At 35.1% G+C, this 25,311-nt stretch overlaps 1 protein-coding gene across 2 annotated transcripts in view; it reads right to left on the minus strand.

The window, feature by feature from the left end:
- Window positions 1-227: 227 nt before the first annotated feature.
- The window catches only part of cdk5 (cyclin dependent kinase 5), a 31,478-nt gene continuing 6,394 nt past the window's right edge, over window positions 228-25,311 (minus strand). For both annotated transcript variants that reach the window (XM_088643078.1, XM_088643079.1), the window contains exons 4-12: window positions 24,059-24,119; window positions 22,271-22,327; window positions 20,611-20,706; window positions 19,050-19,124; window positions 9,024-9,120; window positions 8,578-8,649; window positions 7,970-8,028; window positions 5,627-5,707; window positions 228-4,959 (exon numbers count right to left, since the gene is read on the minus strand). In XM_088643078.1, coding sequence (XP_088499204.1) covers window positions 4,873-4,959; window positions 5,627-5,707; window positions 7,970-8,028; window positions 8,578-8,649; window positions 9,024-9,120; window positions 19,050-19,124; window positions 20,611-20,706; window positions 22,271-22,327; window positions 24,059-24,119 — 685 coding nt within the window. In that variant the 3' untranslated portion in view covers window positions 228-4,872. The remainder of the gene's footprint in view (window positions 4,960-5,626; window positions 5,708-7,969; window positions 8,029-8,577; window positions 8,650-9,023; window positions 9,121-19,049; window positions 19,125-20,610; window positions 20,707-22,270; window positions 22,328-24,058; window positions 24,120-25,311) is intronic.

Below are 25,311 nucleotides of genomic sequence, written 5' to 3' on the forward strand. Positions count from 1 at the left end.
AAATATATTCCGTAAATAACTATCTGCATATTTTGTGAATGAGCTAAGAGCCAACGTGTTATTTAAATAAAAAAAAAATCTCTCACTCATGTTGGTTGGTCAAACTTTTGAGTCTTTATTGTGACTTGTAATACACGTCCAAAGAATCAATAGAGGATTTTAAATGTGGAGACCATTTTAAAGATGGAGAGGAGAACATGGATTAAAATCTCATCACATACCAGTCATTATTTTTTGTGTAGACTTTATTCACAAAATGTGAGGAATGCAATACAGAGAAAAGTTACACAGGCAGAATATACACCATAAATGTACTGTTAGGAGCCCACCGTGTTCTCTTCATAACAGAGATACTGAAGTAAGGATAATACCAGTATGAATCTGTCTGCTCACACATAATGTTAATCAGCTGAAACTTGCATAAAGGCCAAACATTAAGGAGAAATTAATGTTGCTATCTTTGCATCTACTACTACCTTAATAAGTCTGGCAATGTTGAAAGCATCTGGGAATTAAAAAAAAACTTTACAATAAAAATAAGAATAACTAGAACTTAAAACATATGGTACATGAAACTTTGAATCAACTTAATTAAATATTTACCAATCATACAAATTAAAATGTACAGTATGTGTGTATACAACATAAAAATAACAACTAATGTACTCAGAAAAGCCAGCTATTGTAAATTGCCTTTGGGCAATGAAGGTGATCTCACTGCAGAGTTCTGTTCTTCCAGTGGTCATATGTGACCCAATTAATCTTTGAATCCTTTTAGATGTGAATTGTTTATTGTTTGCCAACCATGTTCAACCTGATCATTTCTCCTTTAGGCTTTTAAGATAGAAAGATTTTGGTAATAAATCAAATGACAACTAAAGTACCTTTACATGTGATGAAACAATATAAAACATTTCCAAATCATAGTTACAGGTATACTGAGGTAATCAAGAAGTTGTTTAAATAATGTTCTTTTATTTTTTTTTAAGTGCACTCTGAGACAAGAAATATCTTCCTAAACTGACAATACAGCACTGAGTAATTTCAAAAAAGCAAATTAGACACATTCTTCCACTGGTTATCCAACCATAAACTTCAAAATAATGAAGTGCAAGGAAAAAAGCAACCTCCTTTACAATTTTTAATGATACTTGTTAGATCTGTTTTTCATTTGTTTCAAGTCAAATTGGAAACAGGCTGCAAACTGTTACCAAAAGAAAACTATATGAATGTAGGACTACTTGATTAAAAGGTGCATTCTAGAAGATTTAAGATGAACACTTTTTTATTTTACAAATTCAAACTTAGTCCATTGGCAATTACTAATTGGAAAAAAAAACATCAAATAGATATTGACTACTAAAAAACTTGTTTAGTATCCAATAGGTTATAATTTAAGGTTCTTGAGATTCATGCATTATACTGTACATCAGTTAATGCTACCATGGGTTATTCTTAACTTAAATTAGCACTTCTCAAATATACTTCACATTACGCCTCTCCAGTCACAAAATATAAATATAAATACCTGACAACAATCCTAATTGTGATTCACTTCTGATCAAGAGTGCAATGACCTATTTGAACAATGATGAAATGCACATACTGTACTGTACAACACAGTGGAATGGTTATTTACTGGATCTTCCTAAAGCAGTGATACCATATTTGCACAACATTCTAATTATCAATATTAACAACAAAGGAAAATGATTTCAATTTTCTTAAAAAAGCTAAATCAACATAAATGCCTCAACGAAATAACACAATTTTCATCTTTGCAGAAATACCACTTAATACCAAAACAGTAAAGAAAATTCAATATTTTCAATTGCAGTTTGCCAGGACAGATGGAAGTCGAGTAATTAGTTACCAGCTAAAACCTCAGTGAATTAGAATGAGAATATTTTTGAAAAATTCAAGATATTTGAAAAACAATTGTATACATTTTACAAATGGACTTTGAAACACTGGAATCAAATATTAAAATACCTTTGTCTAGTCATCACCATTTTAAGTAACATCTAGCAAATGCTTCATGTCTATATTCAACTATGAAGTAGCAGAACGTGATTTCAAATGGAAATCATTGAATTCTAAAGGGACAGCATTTTATTGAGTACTGCAAAATCACAGTCAAATCTTCCAAAAATGTATAAATAACCCAATTATTTGCAGTATATTTCACATTTTAATGAAAATATATAAACCTGCCTTGAAGACAAACAAATAAAACCAAAAAAATAATGTAAAATATACCAGTGACTGTTATAATCCGTTCTGTCATTTACAATATCAAATTGGTCCCGATGGAGAGTTCATCCTACCTCAAATATTCACTCCTATGAATTAAGATGGACCCCATTAAATAAAACTGGGTTATTGGAAACTGACGTGGCACACTTAGAACACCATGTCATGTGGTCACTAATCTCTATGGCAGAAAAGACGAACAACTAAAGAACGTTATAGTCATGAAACTATAATTCAAAGTATAGTGGTACTGCCAAATACTATTCTTATTCTTGGGGTAAAGAACAGAATGGATGGGAAAATGCAAAGGCTATTTCTGTTCAGGGTCATGAAAACCAAAGTGGAATGAGAGCATACAACTGCTCTAACCCCTGGGGTGAAGGGTAATGAATAAAGGGACAACTTAGAATAGGCAATCAAACCTAGCCAGTATGCCTTTAGGAGGAGAGGTGGGAGGAAACTGATTATGGAAAAACATGCAAGTTCCACCTAGACAGATACCCAAGATAGTTGGGCTGTGAGTCAGTACTTCAAAATGTCACCCATTACCATTTGAAGCCTTACAAATACTAGATTACTAACCAAAATACTTTACACAACTGCCAGCTCAGAAGAATAACCACTGTAATTGTCCCGTCAGACAAGATCACATGGTATTGTCATTGGTAGACAATGTCAGTATTGTTGCAAATCTTCTATTTTGTCTCTATTAGATACAGTACCCTTCCAGACCGACATTGGAGACCTGCAAATTGCATCACTGCCAGATCAAATGTTTAGAATAGTATGACAACAACAGAATAAGCATGGACACATTTATTTATGCTATTTGTATTATTGTGTGCTGCAATGTGCATTTTCTATGCATTCTCATGGTCAGTTCCTGAAGTGGCCAAGCAATGGTATGTATGGTATGCATGGATATACTGTATGATCAAATGTATAAACAGAATCGACCAAAAATAAAATGGAATATTATGTTGCCAATCATATTCATCTCATGATGACAAATACACAGTAAAAATGATGGTTATCACTTTACTGTTGGAATACTTTTGGAGGGCACTGTAAATACAGTACCTGTATTCTTATTTCAGACCTAGTACTTCTATTTTCTGGACTGACTTGAATATTGTAGTGAAACAATTGTGTGCTTCTTTAAAAAGACATTTTATTATTTTATAAAAAAAATATACATTAAGGATTTTATGCCTACAATAAAAACAACCTAGGACCTAAACTGTAGGAGATGCGTTTCTTGTACATTAGACACAAAGCAATCATTCAAAAAAATTCAAGCATTTTGCTTACTTAGAATTCTACATAACTACACTTACTCTGTTTTGTGATGCTACAACTTGTGGTGCAAAAGCACCAGTAGCAATTTAAGGTTTGATTACTTATAAATATATCTTAAGATTCAATTCCGACACATCAGAAAGATTAAATTTATGTCAAAGCTCACTTTTCATCACATGGCCATCTCATACAGTATGTATCAAACTCAATCTTATTTTTGTGCAGAAGGTTATGTCATAAATGTAATGTCTTGTATATTCTTTTATGTTTTGGTTTGAAGAGAGTATTATTATTATAAAGTTAGTTAAGGAAATTACATTAACACCACAACTATGCCATACAATTTTTCACTGTCCTGCCATGCTGTTTGATTCCTGCAGCAGAAACCTTATCTTTTTATTTTATGTATGATGAGCATGGCATTTCTAATTGCCGCAGCACATACCTTTTAGGAGTAGTAATAACAGAATAATAGTCAATTTGGAGACTTCCCCCTATGGAATGAAAATATCACCTTGACAACATATGTAGGCTACATGTTCCTGTAAAGAATTATATACAATTTTGAATTGGAAAGCTTTTTGTAAAATGTATAGCTGCCACCAAACTGCTACATTCTGTCCATCTGCCAATAAACAAATAAAGTTGCTTCTCTTATCCAACACTGCATCCATGAAAGTTTTGATTATATCCAGTGAAAAAGAAAAGAATGTTACATTGCAGTGAAAAAGAAGAGAATGTTGCGATGCGTACAATGGAAGTGTCAAATTTGGGCTTTATATGAACTGTTTACTTTAAGCACAAGATTAGAGGTGGATAAGAATCAACAGTTCCGATATAATGACCTACCTTTACATTGTGATTAACTGCTTTATTACTTTTTACACATCATTCTTCTCAAATACAGCCTAGACAGGATCGTACTATGCTGTGAAAAATTAAAAATCCGGTGTGTAAAGAGAAGCATGGACACTTACATTAGAGTATCCTACTGTATATAGTCTGGGTTGAGTCCGTTTCATGCTCTTATTTTTCAACAAGCCAGTTTAGGTGAGCATGCATCTAAACAGATAAAGCGTTGATATGCTGTCCGTCAAAGTTCTGGATGAGGCCAGAACAAAAGAAAGAAATTAGAGAAAAGAAACAGCGAAGCTAAAAGCCCTCAGGACTGTACTTCTTCAGAATGCGCAGTAAATTTACAAGCAGTTCCAGGTTCAGTGTGGGTTCTCCTGTCATTTGACGTGTCCTTCGTTGAGCTCTTGAGTGAAACCTTTGATGCAGGATGATAGCCGAAGTGCAATAGTAAGATTTGGCAAATGTCTAAGGAGGACAGAAGTCAGCGAAGTATGGGTGCTGCAAGGCTTCCTCTGCAGAGATCCGCTGCACGGGATTGCACTTTAACAGGTTCTGTAAAACGCACAGCCAGCAAGGAGTTGAAGACACTGGGAAAATGAAACTCAACAATAACAAAGTTCTCAATAAGCACCTGCATTATATTTGCTTACAATAAGGATGTGTCTTTAGGAAATTTGAGATGGAAAAGGAGAATAATGAGTTTAGATAATTCAATAATAATACTTTTCTCCCTTCTGCCTTTATATAAGATGGCTTATTGAAGTCCTGTCTAATCCTTTCATAGGAATATTCAATTTTATAAGACCACAGCCACATAAAATAAAATGAAACCCTCACAAATATGCACATCAAGCTAAGTATGTAGCTTGTGCTACAATATCTGTAGCGAAAGTAATATTTGTGCTACAAAAATACTTCTTTATAGTACAAATATATCTGTATACAATGGCCAAGCAATGTGAAAATATTGTTTTTGTACCTGAACTGGTCAGTTCAATGGAGCAGAATTTTATAATGCAGAAGCAGGAATGAGTTTCTAAAGGGCACCACTTACTTTTTGCTTGATAAAACTACAGTAATTGGGAGCAATGTTGAATTTTGTCTGGCAAACAAGTACTTACATTTTAAGAGACATTAAATAATGAAAGTCAAAGACGCTTCACACCTATCAGTTCTAGATACCACTTACTCTCTTTGCTTTGATTTTGATGATACTAACCTGTAACAGGTCTCGTCCTGTGGGACTTAACTTTGGAACAACATTCACCAATGATGTTGTAGCTGGATACATGGGGTAGGGCTGGAAAAAAAAACATGGGGAAACTTAAAATAATAATAATAATAATAATAATAATTGCTTACACTTATATAGCGCTTTTCTGGACACTCCACTCAAAGCGCTTTACAGGTAATGGGGACTCCCCTCCACCACCACCAATGTGCAGCATCCACCTGGATGATGCGACGGCAGCCATAGTGCGCCAGAACGCTCACCACACATCAGCTATCAGTGGGGAGGAGAGCAGAGTAATGTAGCCAATTCATAGAGGGGGATTATTAGGAGGCCATGATTAGTAAGGGCCAATTGGAAATTTGGCCAGGACACCGGGGTTACACCCCTACTCTTTTTGAGAAGCGCCCTGGGATTTTTAATGACCACAGAGAGTCAGGACCTCGGTTTTACATCTCATCCGAAGGACGGCGCCTGCTTACAGTATAGTGTCCCCATCACTATACTGGGGCATAAGGACCCACATGGACCGCAGGGTGAGCGCCCCCCGCTGGCCCCACTAACACCTCTTCCAGCAGCAACCTTAGTTTTTCCCAGGAGGTCTCCCATCCAGGTACTGACCAGGCTCACACCTGCTTAGCTTCAGTGGGATGCCAGTTGTGAGTTTCAGGGTGATATGGCTGCTGGTAATCTATTAACTATTTTAGCTAAAGCAAAGCTTAGTACCTAATAAAGTAAACTATTGTACATGATTCTAGGCAAGACTATAAACAGAAGTCAGTCACCAAGAACAAAGGCCTGTGTCTCCTCAAACTAATGCCATAGTGTAATTTACACAAATTATAAATCATTATGATCTACTCAAATGATGGTCTTTATGTGATTAGTCAAATGATTAACCTGCTCATTTTGTCTGTCACATTAGCTCAATGCCTTTAATCACTAACAATATTTTTTTTTAATAATAAGAGAAAACTAATTAGAATACCTTATATTTATCATTCAAGCACAAAAAATCCATAAAGGTATTAACTATAAAATGTTTAGTATTAATAATTTCTTTGCTTAAGTGCATTTTAAGACTTTCATTGTGATGTCATTTAATTTGTTTCCACTGGGGCATAAACTGAACGTACCTCAGTCTGTGATCTACAAAAGTAGTTTACAGTTCAGTGTGGCCACACCGTCCTCTAGTATGCGACAGGTAAATACTAATGCTTTTAAATTAGTCTTGAATAAGCATATTGCAAAGTATTACTGACAAACCAATGAATGGATTACAATGATTTAATTCTACAAACCAAAGGAGATCTTTAAAGTCATCAGGGTAAGACTGTATCTACAGAAAACTAGTCAACAGAAAATCACATTTTGCACATACTATGGAGGTTCCAGCCTCCAACCCTAGTCCCAGTCCAGCACCTCGTATAGGTCAGTCGTTTTCATGTTTTCAAAGACTAGAAACACTTATTTATGCAAATTTTTCTTTCCCCAGACATATTAAGAAGAAATATTGGACATAACATTATTTTTTATTTACTCTGATCATTATTTATTGATTAGATGACAGTAAACAATTCTAGTGACATTGTAAAACATTTGTACAAAAGAAGAAATGTACAAATTTACTGAGAGAATTTACTATTGACATTTCTTTCATGAAATGTTTTACAATCGCCTCACAAAGTCATCTTTTTTTTCAACAAATTCATGGAAGGTCTGAATTGCAAGCAATATTGTAAACACAGATTGAACACAACCTCATGATGTAGCTACAAATTCATACTAATACTTGGAAATGGAACTCTTGGAGATGGAACTCTTAGATCTAAATGTTACACTGTTGTGATAGGCTGCATGGCTTGCACTCAGCTATAGTATTCTCACATTGTATTTAAAAGCCTCAATTACTGTGGCTCTTCTTACAAACAACATTCCAAACTCATTATTTATATTGCTACTTATTTAATGTGGACTTTGTTTACCAGACACTTTTACATCTCTCAAGTTTGTATTATGCTTCAGGCATGATTTCTTTTGCTGTCAGGTAAGGGGTTGTAGGAAAGATTGCACACACTTGCTTTATTTGCAGAAATTATTCTTATGAGAAGATGTACAGTTAACTGGTGCAAGAACCGTGACTGTGTGGTCAGAAGCTTTCTCTTATCTTGAAAACCTGAATAATTAGCTCACAGACTAAGCAAAGAAAAGGGGGAAAGAGGGCTCTCATTTTTATATAGGGTTTCCTAATGAGATTAATTTGTTTTTTATGTTCTTTATTGAAAACGAAAATGTTATTTTCAGTTCTATGATACAGGGGAAGTAGCTTACCTTGTAATCTGGAAGCTTGGTCATAGTGGGCCACTGCTCTTCTGTTGGTGTCCCTAACAATGTAGCCATATTAAAGAAAACTAAGTTCAAATTTCGGGTTGAATCCTCATCTAATTAGCTGAGTTCATCTTCCTAATAAATTCATAACGTATGACAGCCTAGCATTTCACATGCTGTATTATGCTACACTCTGACACGGAGTCTTCCATAGCTTAAAGACATAGGATATTATAAATTGCTTTATGTACCATATTGTAGAAAATACCAATATTGAATTTGATAAAAATACAAATGAACAGTTTGTATAAAATAGTGTCACACAGTCCACAAAGAGATAAAACATTTCTCTTACTAAACTCTATCTCGCCTGTCTAAAGACCTAAACTTGCCATTAACGTCACTACAGTAAACACCCACAGGCATGACATTCAAACGATGCATGAGTTACTTTGTCCACAAACTGCTCTTACTCTTAAATCATTACAGTCTAAATGCGTTTCCCACTCACACTCAAGTGTCTTAGAAAAAAAATACAAAAAAGCAAATGCTTCAGAAATGTTTTGCATTGATTTTATTCAATGAAATTGAATTCAAAAGTTTAAAAGGATATCTGAAAATCCTCTTCAGCTGATCATCGACATCATTTCCTGGGAAAAGTGGCCTTCCAGCATTTGCCAACTCTGAGAAATAGAAATATATATATATAAATAATTTTTAGAGGACCTATTAGTCACTAATTTGCATTCTTGAAAGCATTAATTTATTGAAATTGAGATGTACCATGTCAAAAATTACATTAATGTTATAAACGCTATAGTAGTGTCACTCACTGTGCAGATATTAAACACTCTACTGCACAATGCAGAATTAATTAATCCATAAATAGATTAAAACTTAAATGGAATAGATGTGTTCTATTATCCGGTTCTAGCTCATAGATATTGATAATTATCCAAAGCCTCTGAGAAATGAGAGCGGGTTTAGAGAACAGAAATGTTGGTGATTTTTTTTTCTGCTCAGCTGTTGAACTAAAAACCTGCAAATCTTTAAATACCTGCAAATATACAGCCTGCTGACCACATGTCAATGGAGGTAGAATACAACTTGGCACCAAACAGCACATCTGGAGGCCTGTACCACAATGTCACCACCTATAAGAAATTAAAACCTCTCTCAGAAAATAAAAATCAAAAGATACTTATACTGTGACATTTCATTTATTAAAAAAAAAAACTTTTCCACATACAGAATAAAAAATATAGGATTCATTTAAAAAAATAATTCATATACTTTATTATTTTTACCTTTATTAATAGGCTAGGCAAACAATTTTTAAAATTTTAAAAAAATAAATAAAAAATGAGATATAATGATGTGTTCCTGATTAACTTAGACATTGCACGACTTTAAAACATATAAAAACAGGTTTCGAGAGTTAAAAACCACTTTTTATGCACGAGAAATTGGTGATTTTTCTTCCTCGTGATCAGCTCAGAATCTTTGTTTACGCTGTAAGGTTTTTACTTCTTAATTAAACGTTTAAAATACACAAATTTCATAAAGACAACACACGTTTCGAAGAGAAAAAATCCCATTCTTTTCTCTTCCTGTTGTGTGAAACTGATCAGCAGGTCTTTTTTTCCCCAATCAGAGGCTCTGAAAATAGCGTACCGCCCACTGCGCTCCGTCAGAGAGGGGCGCGGCACCGAGAGAGGGAGGAGGCGCGGAGCTCAGCAGTACAGAACAAACGTTCTGCTGCCTGGAGCGCTTATGGCAGCAATCGCGTCTGCATTTATAACTTAGTTTTTTAAATTAATCAAGCAATATGAAGCATCTCTTTTTACTTTTAAGTCACTTAATTATCATTAAGCACAGCTTTCTCACCACTTAGACTACTTTTTGATACCATCCTTAGACAAAGCAGAAACTTCTTGTTCTGTCTAATGACATTACAAGTGGAAAGATTACAGATTTTAATCATCTTTAATTTTGTTACGTTATACATTTTAGAAATGTTTCATCCATACAAACACCACAAAACTATTCTCGATTGTATTTCTGAATGGTATGTTACACTTAGTTCACTGTTTTAAATACATCTAATTCAAAAAGTTATGTGTTAGCATAAACTATTAGCAATCAATATTAAATTTAGCACTGTAATAAGTTATTGCACTTTCCCCCACATCTTGTAAAAATATATTTTCATTGTTTAATATACATTAAATCTATCATATAATAAGTTAAATACAAAACTAAAGAAAAAATAGGGTTAAATATAATTCAAAATATTTTGCTAACAATGTTAACTGTTTATAAATAATAAATTGTATTAACTAAAGAGTAGGATGGCACAGTTGTTAGTATGTTTTTTGTTTTGTTTCTTTTTCATAAATACAACAGTAGTACCTGATGTCTCAGTGGCTTTCAAAATTAAATTATGCATGCAAACCTGTGAACTAGAAAGATAACTAAGATATCCATCCATTTATAATGGTGGTGAAGTGGTTAGCATTGCTATCTTGCAGCACTGGGGTCCTAGGTTCAATTCCTGCCATCCTGTGTGTGTGGGGTTTGCATGTTCTCTATGGGTTACATGGTTTTTCTCCATATGTGTGATATGACTCCCTCTCGCACTCCAAAACATACTGGTAAGTTAATTGGTTTATGGGAAAACTGGCCCTGGTGTGTGTGTGTTTGTGTCTGTCTGTCCTGTGATGGACTGGCGCTATGTCCAGGGTGTATTCTGCCTTGTGTCCGTTGCTTACTGGGATAGGCTCCAAATCCTCTGTACTGGATAAAGAGATTAGAAATGGATGGAAGTAAAGGCACTGTGTGGATGGAACTATACACAGTGTTAGAAACCCACTATGAAATGGCAGCATCTCACTGAGAATAAAATATTTTATAGTGCTGGCTTAAGGAAACAGCCTTTCCACCTCTCTTGGACATCAGTATCCATACCTAGTTATTTAAACAAATTGCCTCTAATTATAAACATCTTAATATGCTGGCTCTGTGGATCCGCATCAGCTATGTTTGCCCATTCCTTCAATTCATGTGCATCCAACACACAGTTCAATGCTAGCAACTACACAAAATCTAAAATACAATCCTCATTTCAGTATCTATGTAAACATACAGTCTGGTAACTTCATCATCTTCATCAAAAGTATGCCTAACCCCATTAGGAAGTGTTCTTGTTATCAGTGTATTCTTCAGCTATCCCAAAATTATCTTCTTCTTACCAACATCTCTAGTCTTTTATCCTGCAATAACTCAGCCAACACTTAAATCTCCAAAAGCTGCTTGTGTTAATTTCTTTAAATCACAAATATCATGTGTAAATACTGGCCATGTAATACTCTGCATTGTGGAATAATAGTTTATTTTAAAGGGAACTAGAGAAACTAAGAACTAGAGAAATCAAGAAAGGCTTTTTTTCTAGAATTAATAAATGCACATCCTGTTCACTGGGGAAATTAAATCCACACTGAGCAATCTTCAATATGTTCAGAATATGACAGCGAGAATCCTATCAGGGATGCATTACACCTGTTTTCAAGTCCTTGCATTGGTTACCTATCAGGAACTTCAAAATCCTCATCCTCATTCAGTACCTACAGTATATGGCTTATTATCTGTCTACTCCCCACCTTTGTCCGTCTGACTCTGGTCTTCTAGCTGTCCTCAAGAACATCTACATTCTGTGGGTGACAGGGTCTTCTCTAGCTGCACCCCAGAGCTCTTAATTTGTATTCCCAGTGATATCAGTCACGTACCCTGAGTGCATTTAAATCTAACCTCAGAACCTTTCTTTTCAGAAGACTTAGTCTGTATCTGCTTCATTTTCTAATTTTGGTAGCACCTCTAACTGTTTGTCTTTCTTATATGTATTTACTTTGTAATCTGTGGTCCTTTTATCTGTTTTTATATCTACTGTATTGCTTTGAGATGCCACTTTTAAAGGTGATATATAAAATAGTTTTTTATTATTGTTAAAGAGAAACATGATCAGATTTTCCCTGGTTCAGATAAAAAGATCTAAAGTATACTAGTTTGTCACTCTTCTCATTCCCTTTGCTAAATAACTTTTCATACTAATCTGATCAATCTAACTGCCTGTTTTCTGTGCTTTCTCTATCCTGCTAGATTTGCAATTATTCTGAAAATTTTCTTCTTGAAATAAGTCATTTCTAAATACCTTTTTTCACTGTTAACATCTTGCAGCAACTCTGCGTCAAAATATACACTTACAGATGCAGCCATTCAAAATGGGTGAGGTATTTCGCGGCATACCCCGGTGGGCGTGTCACAGTATCACGCAGTATCACGCGGTATCACGTGTGTCACGTGTGTCACGTGACTAACTATCCGGCGTCGCCTTGTAAAACCGCCAGGGGGAGCTTAACCTCTCATGTACAGCATTTGAGCCTTTAATTTGGAACTGTGTATTACAGCATGTTAATCATCAGTCATTAAAATGTTGGTATATATTATGAAAGCAAGATTGCTCAGTTGGACAGAAGTACACAACCTACCTTTATCAGAAATATTTATGCATCAAAGCCTTTACTGAAGATATTACTAATAGTATTAATAATGGATGACTTTGGACAAGCTGTATACTCAAAGTATAATTTCTTTAGCACATTTGTACAAGCACTTGGAATCTGTCCAAGCCATACTTTGTCAGGCATTTTGTTTTACTTCAACGGGGCATAAAAACTTCCTTGCTTTTAACAGGGCGTTTCATAATTTCTAGCTACGAAAATGATTTAAAATGCGACACCTATCATTCAACTAGAGCTTAAAATATCACAAGGAAAAATACACACCGGTATTCCATTTCTCCCTAAACATTGTAAGCTTCGAAGTCTTTAACTAACGTGAAACCGGAGTCAACAAGCATACTTTTAGAATTTGATTAAAAGGGAATATAATATGGAATCGCATATCTCAATAATTTAATAACGGTATGATTATATCCGTGTACTGCGGCAGAGCTATGTAGGGCTGTTTCGCCTGCCTGATCATGTGAGCTCTCTTGTAGCCTACTGGTCTAGGTGCGTGCACACCAGCTGGTAGGTTGGGTGTTCGAATCCAGCTGGTTCTGGACTTTTCATTTTTATTTATTTATTTTTTAATCGCGTAACATAAACATATTACCGTATGCAAACTGTACTGTATACAGTATGTATATGTATATTTAATGTCTTAACTGTGCCCGTTTAATTGAATTTAAAAAACATATTTAACACGAACATTAAGCTGCTTACATCTTCCGCCTGAGAACAGTCACCCGTTGCTACCCAACGCAGAATGGTGATTGGCTGACACCATCTGACACCCCTCTGATTGGAGAAAAAAGACGTGCTGGTGTGCTATACCAGGAAGAGGATTTCTTTCCATTCAAAACGTGTATTTTAAAAGTTTAAGAAGTAAAAACCTTACAGCGTACACAGATTTCTAAACTGATCAGGATCGTTATCTTTGTCTTATGCATAATAATGTTCACCGCTCTGTCCAGCAAATTAATAATAAACTTTATTTTATATAGCGTTTTAAACGAATAAGAAATTAGATTGCTCATAAACCTAATCACTTGCTTTTTCTTTTTATTTAGGCTCAGATTTCAACTATAGATCGTATTATTAATAACCATAATAACAACCAACCAACAAAAACAACCATATAAACATAATGGTGGTGCTGGACCTTCCAGTTTTATTTATTTATTTTTTAATCGCGTAACATAAACATATTACCGTATGCAAACTGTACTGTATACAATATGTATATGTATATTTAATGTCTTAACTGTGCCCGTTTAAGTATTGAATATTCATATCTAATTTTACCACTGAAGGGAAATCTTAACATAAACATACAGTATATGGCTGGTCTCGGTACTTTAAAGAAAAAAATACGCACCAGTATTCCATTTCTCCCTAAACATTGTAAGCTTCGAATGAAACCACTAAATAAAGACATAAATATAGAAATCTTAAGATTTGTTTTATTTAATGTTGGTAGCAGGATGAACTGTCAGAGTGTATATTTTGTCGCAAAGTTGCTACAAGATGTTAACAGTGAAAAAGGTATTTAGAAATGAGTTATTTCAAGATGAAAAAGAAAACATACACGAAACATGGTTTCATTACGACCAGAATCGTTCTTGAGATATTTTTAACTTGATTTACAGTATTTGAGAGGTATGTCTTAACACCGATACTACAGTGCTTAAGTACTGCTCACGTATATGTTTCTAGGTTTATATTATGCATTTCATACGGTCAAATTACTTTTGAGCAACTAATAAGAAGCGCGAAACGGTATGCGTTTTACTTTCGTTTTGTGCTGGGACCCGTGGATTGATTAGAGATATCAAGTACATACAAGTCATTTTTTAAATGTTGTAGTTCGTCTTGAAAAAATGTTACGAGTACATCATCTATCAACAATTACACAGGTTCTGTTTCCATATTGCGGATTTTGGTTAGGTACAGTATTATCAAATCCACTGGCGCTGTGTGTTACTTTACTGAGTCCCAATCTGTGATTGAAACCTGTAAAACCGGTTTAATTCGTCACAGCCAGCACTCTTCAGGTGTGAGGGTCTTCTGCTCAGAATGAAACGCTAAAAATAAAATGTTTGTGTATATTCTAATGGTAGTGGGGGCAGGGTGTGTGGGAACAGGTTTGTTCTTCACACCTGAAACATTTTCTCTGAAAGGATTTTCTTCGAAGTTTAACCGATCTTGTTACAGCATGTTACAGTTTACTATTATTAACCATATTAATTTTAAGTGCTTAATGTAAAATCTTGTAAAAATATATTTTCATTGTTCAAATATACATTAATATACATTAAGTCTATCATATAATAAGTTAAATACAAAACTAAAGAAAAAATAGGGTTAAATATAATTCAAAATATTTTGCTAACAATGTTAACTGTTTATGAATAATAAAATGTATTAACTAAGGAGTAGGATGGCACAGTTGTTAGTATGTTTTTTGTTTTGTTTCTTTTTCATAAATACAACAGTAGTACCTGATGTCTCAGTGGCTTTCAAAATTAAATTATGCATGCAAACCTGTGAACTAGAAAGATAACTAAGATTTTAATACTAATTAAATGACCGCGGGCACTTCCCACCCCCCCCCCCCTACATTCTCAGAGTAGAACAGACTAACCTTCTAATGAAAGACGGTCCACCCCCCACGGACAGGAAAAGTGCCCACAGGCACTTAAACTTAATATGGTCAGTAACGGTAAACAGTAACATGGTAAGAAGGAGCACGTACAAACGTTTTCGAAATAACCACATGTAAGACTCTGATCCTAAAAATGTTTAGGGAGAAAGTGGAATACTGGTGTGCTTCCAGAAGAATCAGTATGGCTCAGAGATTAAATAAAACTTCACAGACATTAACGAAGAGCATAACGCGTGTACTGTATACACTGCAAGTACAACCCAACTCTCTGCAGGAGTGCTGGCTGTGACGAATTGAACCGGTTTCACGGGTATTTTCAAAGTAGGAGGCGAGATTTCCAGCGAAAGACACCCCCCCCCCCTCAAAAACCCAGTAAATACAGTACTTACTAGTTAAAGGCTAGGCTCTCGACTACGGCGAAAGGAACCCTTCTTTCATTAGAAGACAATGAACATATTTTAGCCCTGAATGAATTAATAGCAAACATGGTTTACATAAAAGACATTTTTCCAAGAAAGTTTAGCCTTTGTCACTAATGAAACCACTAAATAAAGACATAAATAGAAAAATCTTAAGATTTTTAAAATACATGACTTTGCTAAAATTTATTTGAAAATAAAAACAATTACAACCGCCAGGGGAGAGAGAGAACAGGGGAGGGATGTTGGTTTTGCATAAGGGGCGGGGCTATGGAAAGTAGGTATGTTTGGGAATGTGTAGTTACATGTTCTGGCTGTTTGTGAATTATCGTTGTTGAGTATGGAGTGTTGAGGTATTGATTTTGTGTAATGCTTTATGTTGAAAATTGAGGTGGATTTTGTTTATGATAAACAGGATAAACTGGGATGGGAGGAAGGTTTGGTTTTGCATAAGGGGCGGGATTATGATAATTGGATGACTTTGCGAGTGTAAAATGGTTTGATTATTTGATTTTGTATTGTGGTTGTTATCTATGTTTTTGGTTGGTATTATGTTTATATGGTTGTTTTTGTTGGTTGGTTGTTATTATGGTTATTAATAATACGATCTATAGTTGAAATCTGAGCCTAAATAAAAAGAAAAAGCAAGTGATTAGGTTTATGAGCAATCTAATTACTTATTCGTTTAAAAAGCTATATAAAATAAAGTTTATTATTAATTTGCTGGACAGAGCGGTGAACATTATTATGCATGAGACAAAGATAACGATCCTGATCAGTTTAGAAATCTGTGTACGCTGTAAGGTTTTTACTTCTTAAACTTTTAAAATACACGTTTTGAATGGAAAGAAATCCTCTTCCTGGTATAGCACACCAGCACGTCTTTTTTCTCCAATCAGAGGGGTGTCAGATGGTGTCAGCCAATCACCATTCTGCGTTGGGTAGCAACGGGTGACTGTTCTCAGGCGGAAGATGTAAGCAGCTTAATGTTCGTGTTAAATATGTTTTTTAAATTCAATTAAACGGGCACAGTTAAGACATTAAATATACATATACATACTGTATACAGTACAGTTTGCATACGGTAATATGTTTATGTTACGCGATTAAAAAATAAATAAATAAAAATGAAAAGTCCAGAACCAGCTGGATTCGAACACCCAACCTACCAGCTGGTGTGCACGCACCTAGACCAGTAGGCTACAAGAGAGCTCACATGATCAGGCAGGCGAAACAGCCCTACATAGCTCTGCCGCAGTACACGGATATAATCATACCGTTATTAAATTATTGAGATACGCGATTCCATATTATATTCCCTTTTAATCAAATTCTAAAAGTATGCTTGTTGACTCCGGTATCACGTTAGTTAAAGACTTCGAAGCTTACAATGTTTAGGGAGAAATGGAATACTGGTGCGTATTTTTTTCTTTAAAGTACCAAGACCAGCCATATACTGTATGTTTACGTTCCAAAATTAATATCGTTTATGGCCTTCACACGCGTTACAGTATGCTCCTATTCTTTTTATGCTCAGCTACTAAGATTTCCCTTCAGTGGTAAAATTCAATATCTACAACGGGCACAGTAAAGACGTTTACAGTACAGTAAGTCTTTCTACGACAGACCAACGGACCACGAGTGCCCCTGTCGGTCAACCAATCACGCACCGCGGTATCGCGTGTCATCTTACCTGCGGTATCTGTACTGCGGTGTCTTTACCGCGCACTTTGAATGGCTGCATCTGTAGCTCAACCTGACAGTTCATCCTGCTACCAACATTGAATAAAAAAAATCTTAAGATTTCTATATTTATGTCTTTATTTAGTGGTTTCATTAGTGACAAAGGCTAAACTTCCTTGGAAAAATGTCTTTTATGTGTTGCGGAAAAAACTGACTTGCTTTAACAAAGTATGTTTACAAATCCTTTCACCTGGCAATCTACCTGAATGCCCAACTATCTGAGAAGCCCTCCATGAAACCATGGTTGCTATTAATTCATTTAGGGCTCATTGACAGAATTGCTGTTTTTTATGCATGCTAATTTTCTGATTCCTCACTCTGTTTCATGTTTATAGATAAGACTTTATTGATTGCGAAGGGAAATTGATGTACATGTTCATGTACATGATGAACATGTTTGCATGTTCTTTTGTAACATACACCTTTTTGTGATTTTTTTGTATATCTAAGCAAGTGTTCCTGCATTCCTCTTCTGCACTATAGTCATGGCTTTTTTCTGTTTGCTTATTTCAAAGCAACACCTGCTCCATTTCTAAAACTTTTTACTCATGTGCATTTTTGTATTTTTTCCACCTCTAGCACTTTAACGTCCTGAATTTTCATTTGCCTTAATTTGTAGAATGAACTTGAGTTCTAGCCTAAAAAAGCTTAAGATTTCACTATCTTTTGTTTCTTGTCCTACAACTGTTATTATTGATCACCGAATTATTGTACTTGACATGACTTCATTCAGCCTTTCCTGAACATCTATGACAGGCAGAGAGAGTGCTGTCTCTGGTGCGATCTTTTGCAGCTGACATTTCCCTGTTTTAAACGAACAAGAAATTAGATTGCTCATAAATCACTTATCCTATATAAACACAGCGTAATTGCCCTCTGAAAATCCTTTTTCTTGTTCGTTTTAGAGACCTTGATCGAAACTGATTTTAGATGTAAGAAAGGATTTATTTTCTCTGTATTTCTTACATTGCTTTGTCGAGATTTTAACTTTATATGTAACTTTATATCTAGGCTCAGATTTCAACTATAAATCGTACAGTAATTAATAGCAGGAAATACTGATGTTTTGCGCCCTCTTACCACAAAAATATATATGTTTTGTAGCTGGGATTAACTTTATTTCGTACGCGTAGCTACTACGATTCGTACACGGAACATTTAAAGATGGCGGCAAATCAGACACCCAGAGAGGGGGGGTTCGGGGGGCATCTTCTCGCCTCCATAACTAAAATGCCAAATAGGAGTGGCTTAAGCGACATACACAGTCGTGTAACTGACAGTTTGAGGTAGCCTATCGTGTAAATTTCGCTTTGTTGCTGATAGGTTAAGCTTTCGAAACTCTGCCCCAAAGTCATGTGACTGATTTTTCGCCCTGTTTTGTTGGTTAAACGCAATGATCACAAGCACCACCATGGTAACTGGGATGTGTAGTTTTTAATTCCGTTTGAATTATAACTGTACGTACTGTCTTCATATTTGGCCAGGGCTTTAAAGAGAATGCGCGCCAAAAAATTTCGGTGCCATCGTCTCAGCTTTAAAGGTACCCCCGTGCTGGAAGAATTTGACCTCGGAACGTTTGCCCAGCGTATTATTAAGCACTTTTCAATCTAGCAAACAGAAAAAAAATCTAAGAGTTTAATAAAACATTATCTAATTATTAGTACACCATAATAATTGTAAGACATCATATTATTTACCTCAGCTGAGTAACATCTGACTGGAATCCCAAATGCTCTCGCTAATCCAAAATCGGCTAGTTTCAGCTCTCCATTCTGAAAGAAAATACACAGAGCACGGTTTATAGAAGGTTAAAATAAATGTCACTGCAAAAATTAGAAGCCTCTTTGTATAAAAGAAAACTACCCTTTTAGTCCTTTTGCAGTTACTCCACTCTGGAACTTTAAACATCTTCACTGACTTTGTTACATAAACCATTAGTTCTTGTGATTTTAGACTCTTAAATTGTGTAATATTCTTCACTACTACAAGTTTTGTTCCTTATGTTTGTACTGTCCAAAATTATGTTGCTGTCTCCGATTTCTCTATTGATAAATGATTGGTTGCCACAATGATGTTCCTCTCCTAGAAAAAAAAAGTAGAACGTAGAGCTCTGGATGTTCCCAGAGACAACGCAGCACACTCTGATTTCTAATTACTACCCACAATGGCAAACTATCTTTCTGGGGTAACTGCATTCCCCTTTTGTTGTCATCATAGTTGCAGTAGTAACAACAACTACTTTGCATGTTGACCTCAATGGGATGTCTGTGAAATGAGAACTGAGCTGTTTAATACTTCATATAGATTAGAGGGATAGTGGACTATTAAGGACATGCTTGCACGCATGTTGGGTAAATGACTAGGTAATCAAGAAAATTATGAGATGAAAGAAACATGAAAAAGAGATGCAAGAAATTAAATAAAGATTTTCCAATAAAGAATATGACAATCCATACAAAAGTAATAAAGTAAAAAGTAATAACTTTTTAAAAATAAAATCTAATGTTAAATGCAATTACAGTATCTGGCATAACTATATTACTTAGATAACCTACAGTGAACTCATCAAAAATACATAACACATTATTGAACAAGACCCTGCATTGAGCCCACTGCTTCCCAGGATAGGCTCCAGCTTCCTCACAATCCTGAATTGGATTGAGTCGTTAGAAGACATCTTCTCTCGTGTCTCAAAGAGACAGTAAGGAAAAAGGCATATTTATTTCTATTGTCTATTTCCCTTTTTAACTCCTAGTCTTTGTGTTTAGTAGAATGACAGAACAAACTGTAATTAGAAGTAAAATAAAAAGCCCTAGGTTTAAAGTAAAAGATGAACAAATGTTTACAAAAACCTGAAGAAAAGGGATCCTAGAAAAAAAGTGCAATCGCTTGAAAAAATAATTTACATAATTTACACAACTAACATTAAGATTGATTCTATGTTTTTTTGAAAAAAAAACATTTATATAACTATTTTAAAATTAATTTTGAAGACATTACACTTTTTCAATAATTGAAAGGTGGTTGGAAATACAAACTGACGGGATGGGTAATGTTAAAATAATATGCATTAGATGTAACGGCGCACTGCAGTGTAGATTGTTAGAACTAGTTTTAGTTCAATTCTATTCTTTAGTTCAACTCATTAGTGTGGAAGACGTGCCCCATACAAAAGAATAAGATTTGACCCAGGAATGGGTCAATCAGCCTTCTATCTATCACTTTCTATATACATTTCTACTTACATGATCTACTCACCCTATTAATAAGAAGGTTCTGAGGTTTGAGGTCTCGGTGTAGTACATTTCGGCTGTGACAAAAAGCCAGCCCTTTCAGCAGCTGGTACATGAAGGACTAAAAGGAATTAAACAAACAGAACTTCAAGTATGATATGCAGTAGTCCATCAATACTGTTTACTTATGACAGAATTTATTAGAACAATATGGAATGAAAACAAGTCATTTTGCTATTAAAGGCTCTCGTACTGTAGATCCTATAAATCCAGCAACTCACTGAATCTGACTGAACCTGAGATATTGCTTCTTAAATATAACCCAGATGTACAAGTGGCAAAGGGTAATGTGTAGGATTTAGATTAAAAATGGGCCCTCGAGGGCTGGAAAAGAAGTTGACACAACCTCAGTTTACAGAATTTTATATATTCAAAATAATGAAACCATGTGATCACACTATTACTGGGTTACTGGGTGTAACGTCTTCAGGTTATTACAAGAGACATCAACGAAAGCAAACAACAGATGTCCTGTATCTCAGGCACATTCTAGACAACCTGGTCACGAGCAGTATAATATAAAGACCAAAAAGCGCACAAAATGAATTCTTATAGTAATTAAAAATGGAGAATTGTAGGTACTAAGTTAAAATACTTTTGGTCAATCTGTAATTTCTTATTACATTAATCCCAATTGTCAGTATGCAGACTATTTGATTACATCTTATGTAATCTAATAATGTTCTTAAAACATTTTTTAAATTCCACTCCAAAATCCAAATAGCAACTTGCAACATAATAATGGTTTACATTTATAAATTGCAGTGTTTCAAATCAACCACTGTGGATTTGTGATATGGCCAGCAGCCATATCACCCTGCAACTCACAACTGGCAACCCACTGAAGCTAAGCAGGTGTGAGCCTGGTCAGTACCTGGATAGGAGACCACCCGGGAAAAACTAAGGGTGCTGCTGGAAGAGGTAATAGAGGTGCCAGTTGGGGGCACTGACCCTGAGATCTGTGTGGGTCCTAATGCCCCAGTATAGCGATGGGACCTATATATAAAATACAATAAAAAAAGGCACCGTCCTTCAGATGAGACATAATACCAAGGTCCTGACTCTCTGTGGTCATTAAAAATCCCAGGGCATCTCTCGAAAAGAGTAGGGGTGTTACCCTGGCATCCTTGCCAAATTTCCCATTGGCCTTTACCAATCATGGCCTCTTAATAATCCCCAACTATGAATTGGCTTAATCACTCTGTTCTCCTTCCCACTGATAACTGGTGTGTGGTGAGCGTTCTGGTGCCCTATGGCTGCCGTCACACATGACGGGGGCTGCACATTGGTGGTGGTGGAGGGGAGTCCCCATTATCTGTAAAGTGCTTTGAGTGGAATGTCCAGAAAAGTGCTATAGAAGTATATATATATAATTAATTATTATTATCAGCTTCATTATCTGTCTTTACAGCATACCAGACCCTATAGCAAGGCTATTAATGCAGTTGGGTGTTTTTAAAAATGGCAGAAAGACAAATCCAGGAAATGTTTGTGCATCATTTTCTTGTTTTTTTATCTAGGGATACAGGAAAAAAATATGTTTTTTAAGCACTTTTTCAGACAGCTACAGTTAAACAGTTCTGTTTTCTGTTTACCTATTCTCTGTAGGTATGTACTGTGCTTACCTTTACAGTCTCAGGATCCAAATCACCATTACAGCTGTCAAAATATTTCTTCAAATCCTGTAAAAGATTATTAATCTTACATGTTTTTGAACTGCAGCCTTTAGGTATACAGAACACATTGAATTTCAAATGGCATTTTCTCCCAGTGACTGCCATGGCACAGAAAGAATACCTTTAGGATTATCATCATTCTATGGTGATGTATTGAAAATGCCTGCTCTTCACACATATATAAACACACAAAATAAATCATATATGAAATTTATGATAACTAAGATCTAATAAATTATAATTTTGATAAAAAATGCTATATTAAAATATTTTAATTATTTCTCAATACTAAGGTATTTCACTTGGTTCTTAAACTAGATTTTCTTTTTAAAGCTGACTAGAGTCCTGCAGAATATTCATAATTATAAGACTCAGTTAGACCCCAATCTTATACCGTCAGTGACAATAAATCTCATTAATACAGCCTCTTTATAGCCCACAAGCCTAATCCTAAAGGATATTCATTAGTCAATTCTCAATATAATTGATTTCAAACCTTTTAAAATTGACAAGATATCTATAATAGGCAATGACTCCACTGGGCAGACAAAGCAGTACATTAATATAGTTATTTATAAAGCATACTAAAGGTTTCCTTTTGACAACTCTCACATGCAGATCATTTTTGTGTTAGCAGTGCTGTACAGACAACTACTTCAGTGTCAGCTAAAGATCTCTGCAAGTCCTTAGAAATGGTCTGAGGATATTATTTTGCAGGTCTGACTACTTTCTGAGCAGTTCTATCAGAGATTTTTGTGGGTCTTCCAGATCCAGATCTTGCTTTGACTTCAACAGTCAACCCTTTAACTTCCATTTCTTAATGATGCTTCCGACACTTGAAATGGTGGAAAGCTGGAAGGGTTTACAGATCTTTTAAAGCCTACCCCTGCTTTGTTAGAGTGAATAATCTTTATTTTCAAGACCTTAGACTTGGACAAAAAATGTAAAAGGTAGTAATGAATCAAATGCCTAAACTTTTGCACAGACCACATTCACTTCTTTTATTTTTTCTGTTAAATGAACAAATAGCAATTTTACATTATAATTTACAGAAAGGTTGGGTTTAACTTTGCACCATGTAGAGGTTGTGTCACCTACTATTCACTTGGAGATGTGTTACAAAAACAGGGATGCCTAAACTTTTGCACACAATTGTTTATTTCAAAGGGAGAACTAGAAGTCTGGTAAATTGCCTCAATATTTCTTACCATAATTAATAGTGACAGCATTAATGCACTCTTAGTGTATACAGATCATATGATTCTTACATATTTGAAGATTATTTATGCCCATTTCAGAGGTCCATTAATTTCACACTGATGAGTTCTAGAAATGGTCAAGCAGATACATGTGACTACTAACTTTGAATTTATATATGCATATATGTGCAAAAAGTGAATTTATAAGTCTATTTAGATGGTTCCCTCCCTCGCAGTTATGAAGAAAAAATAAATAATTAATATTTGTTCTAATAATTCATTGTGAGTACAGGCTCTTAATACATACCACAACACTCAAAACAGAAAACTAGTCGTGGAACACTATTTAATTTGGAGTACATTTCCTTATTTTATTTCCTACTGTAAATAACTTCAGCATGGCAAGCAATAAATCTTAGCAATGAAATGTAAACATTAATTCATTTCATGAAATTATGTGAAAATAGTCATGGTTAGCACAATAGTGATGAAAATTATGTAAGTAGTAAGGTGCATGTGTGTGTGCTCTCAGTCTCACCTGATCACAGTACTCAAACACTAAAGTTAACTTCTTATCGCTGTGCAGAACATCATGCAACCTGTAAAGAAGAAAAAAAAAACATGAAAACATGAATTATATTCCTTCTCCCATCTGATCTATTAAACTTAAACCAAAGCTGACATGTCCTGGTAAAATAGTGACCTTGAGAGCATATGCAGCTTACCAACAGTTATATATGACCACATAAGAAATTATATTCCAGTCTTTTTTTTAAATTGAAATCTGTCAGCTCTTAATTACTCCAATTATTTTGCTATTTACCTGCCCAATTTGGGATTGCAACCTCACACAGGGGACAATAAGAAACTTTAGCTGACTTGCCTCTCTCTATCACATTCATTTTTTTAATACATTTTACAATATATAGTCCTGTATGGGACATTCCAAACTGATTTGATGGGAGGCATGCCCTCTGACTAACAGCACCACAATGCAAGCAACTGGGAAGCTGCAGAGGTCTCTGTGTTATCAGGAACTGAGAAATTTCTCACCCACTAATATCATTGGCGCTCTGTTAATTGTGCACTACAGATTGGGGAGCGAGTATAAATATTCTTGATTCAGGCTTTTGCCTATTCTTTATTTTTTCAGAATTTAAAATGTATTTTTTCTATTTTTGATTTGGGATCAACTGTTTTTGGAATGACACCGTTCTTACATATTCGGGGGGGGACAGCCCTACAACCACCTTGTCTATTGCTCTTTCTCCTGGACTATTTGAAAGACACTTAATATATAGATACAGATGCAGCCATTCAAAATGCGCGGTAAAAACCCGCGGTACAGTAACCTACCCACAAGCCACCGCAGGGCACCGGAGGGCACCGCGGTAAGTGATTGGCTGGCCAAAATGACCGACAGGGGCACTCGTGGTGCATTGGTTGGTAGTGAAAAGATTAAATCATTTAATGTCTTTACTGTGCACATTTTAATCCACTTAGTTTTGAATATTTATATGGAATTTTACCACTAAAGGGAAATTTTAGTAGCTGAGCATAAAAAGAAGAGGAGCATAACGCATCTGAAGGTCATAAACGATATTAATTTAGGAACATAAACATTACTGTATGTACATAAACTGTACTGTGTATGGCTGGTCTTGATAGTTTAAAGAAAAAATACACACCAGTCTTCCATTTCTCCCTAAACATTTTAAGCATGAAAGTTTTATGAAACGGTACCCAAATATGCGATTGCTGTATAGAATGAATTTTAATTTTTAAAAATAA

Source organism: Lepisosteus platostomus, chromosome 8 (assembly GCF_059453375.1).
Source record: "Lepisosteus platostomus isolate fLepPlt1 chromosome 8, fLepPlt1.hap1, whole genome shotgun sequence".
NCBI classification, from domain to species: Eukaryota; Metazoa; Chordata; class Actinopteri; order Semionotiformes; family Lepisosteidae; genus Lepisosteus; species Lepisosteus platostomus.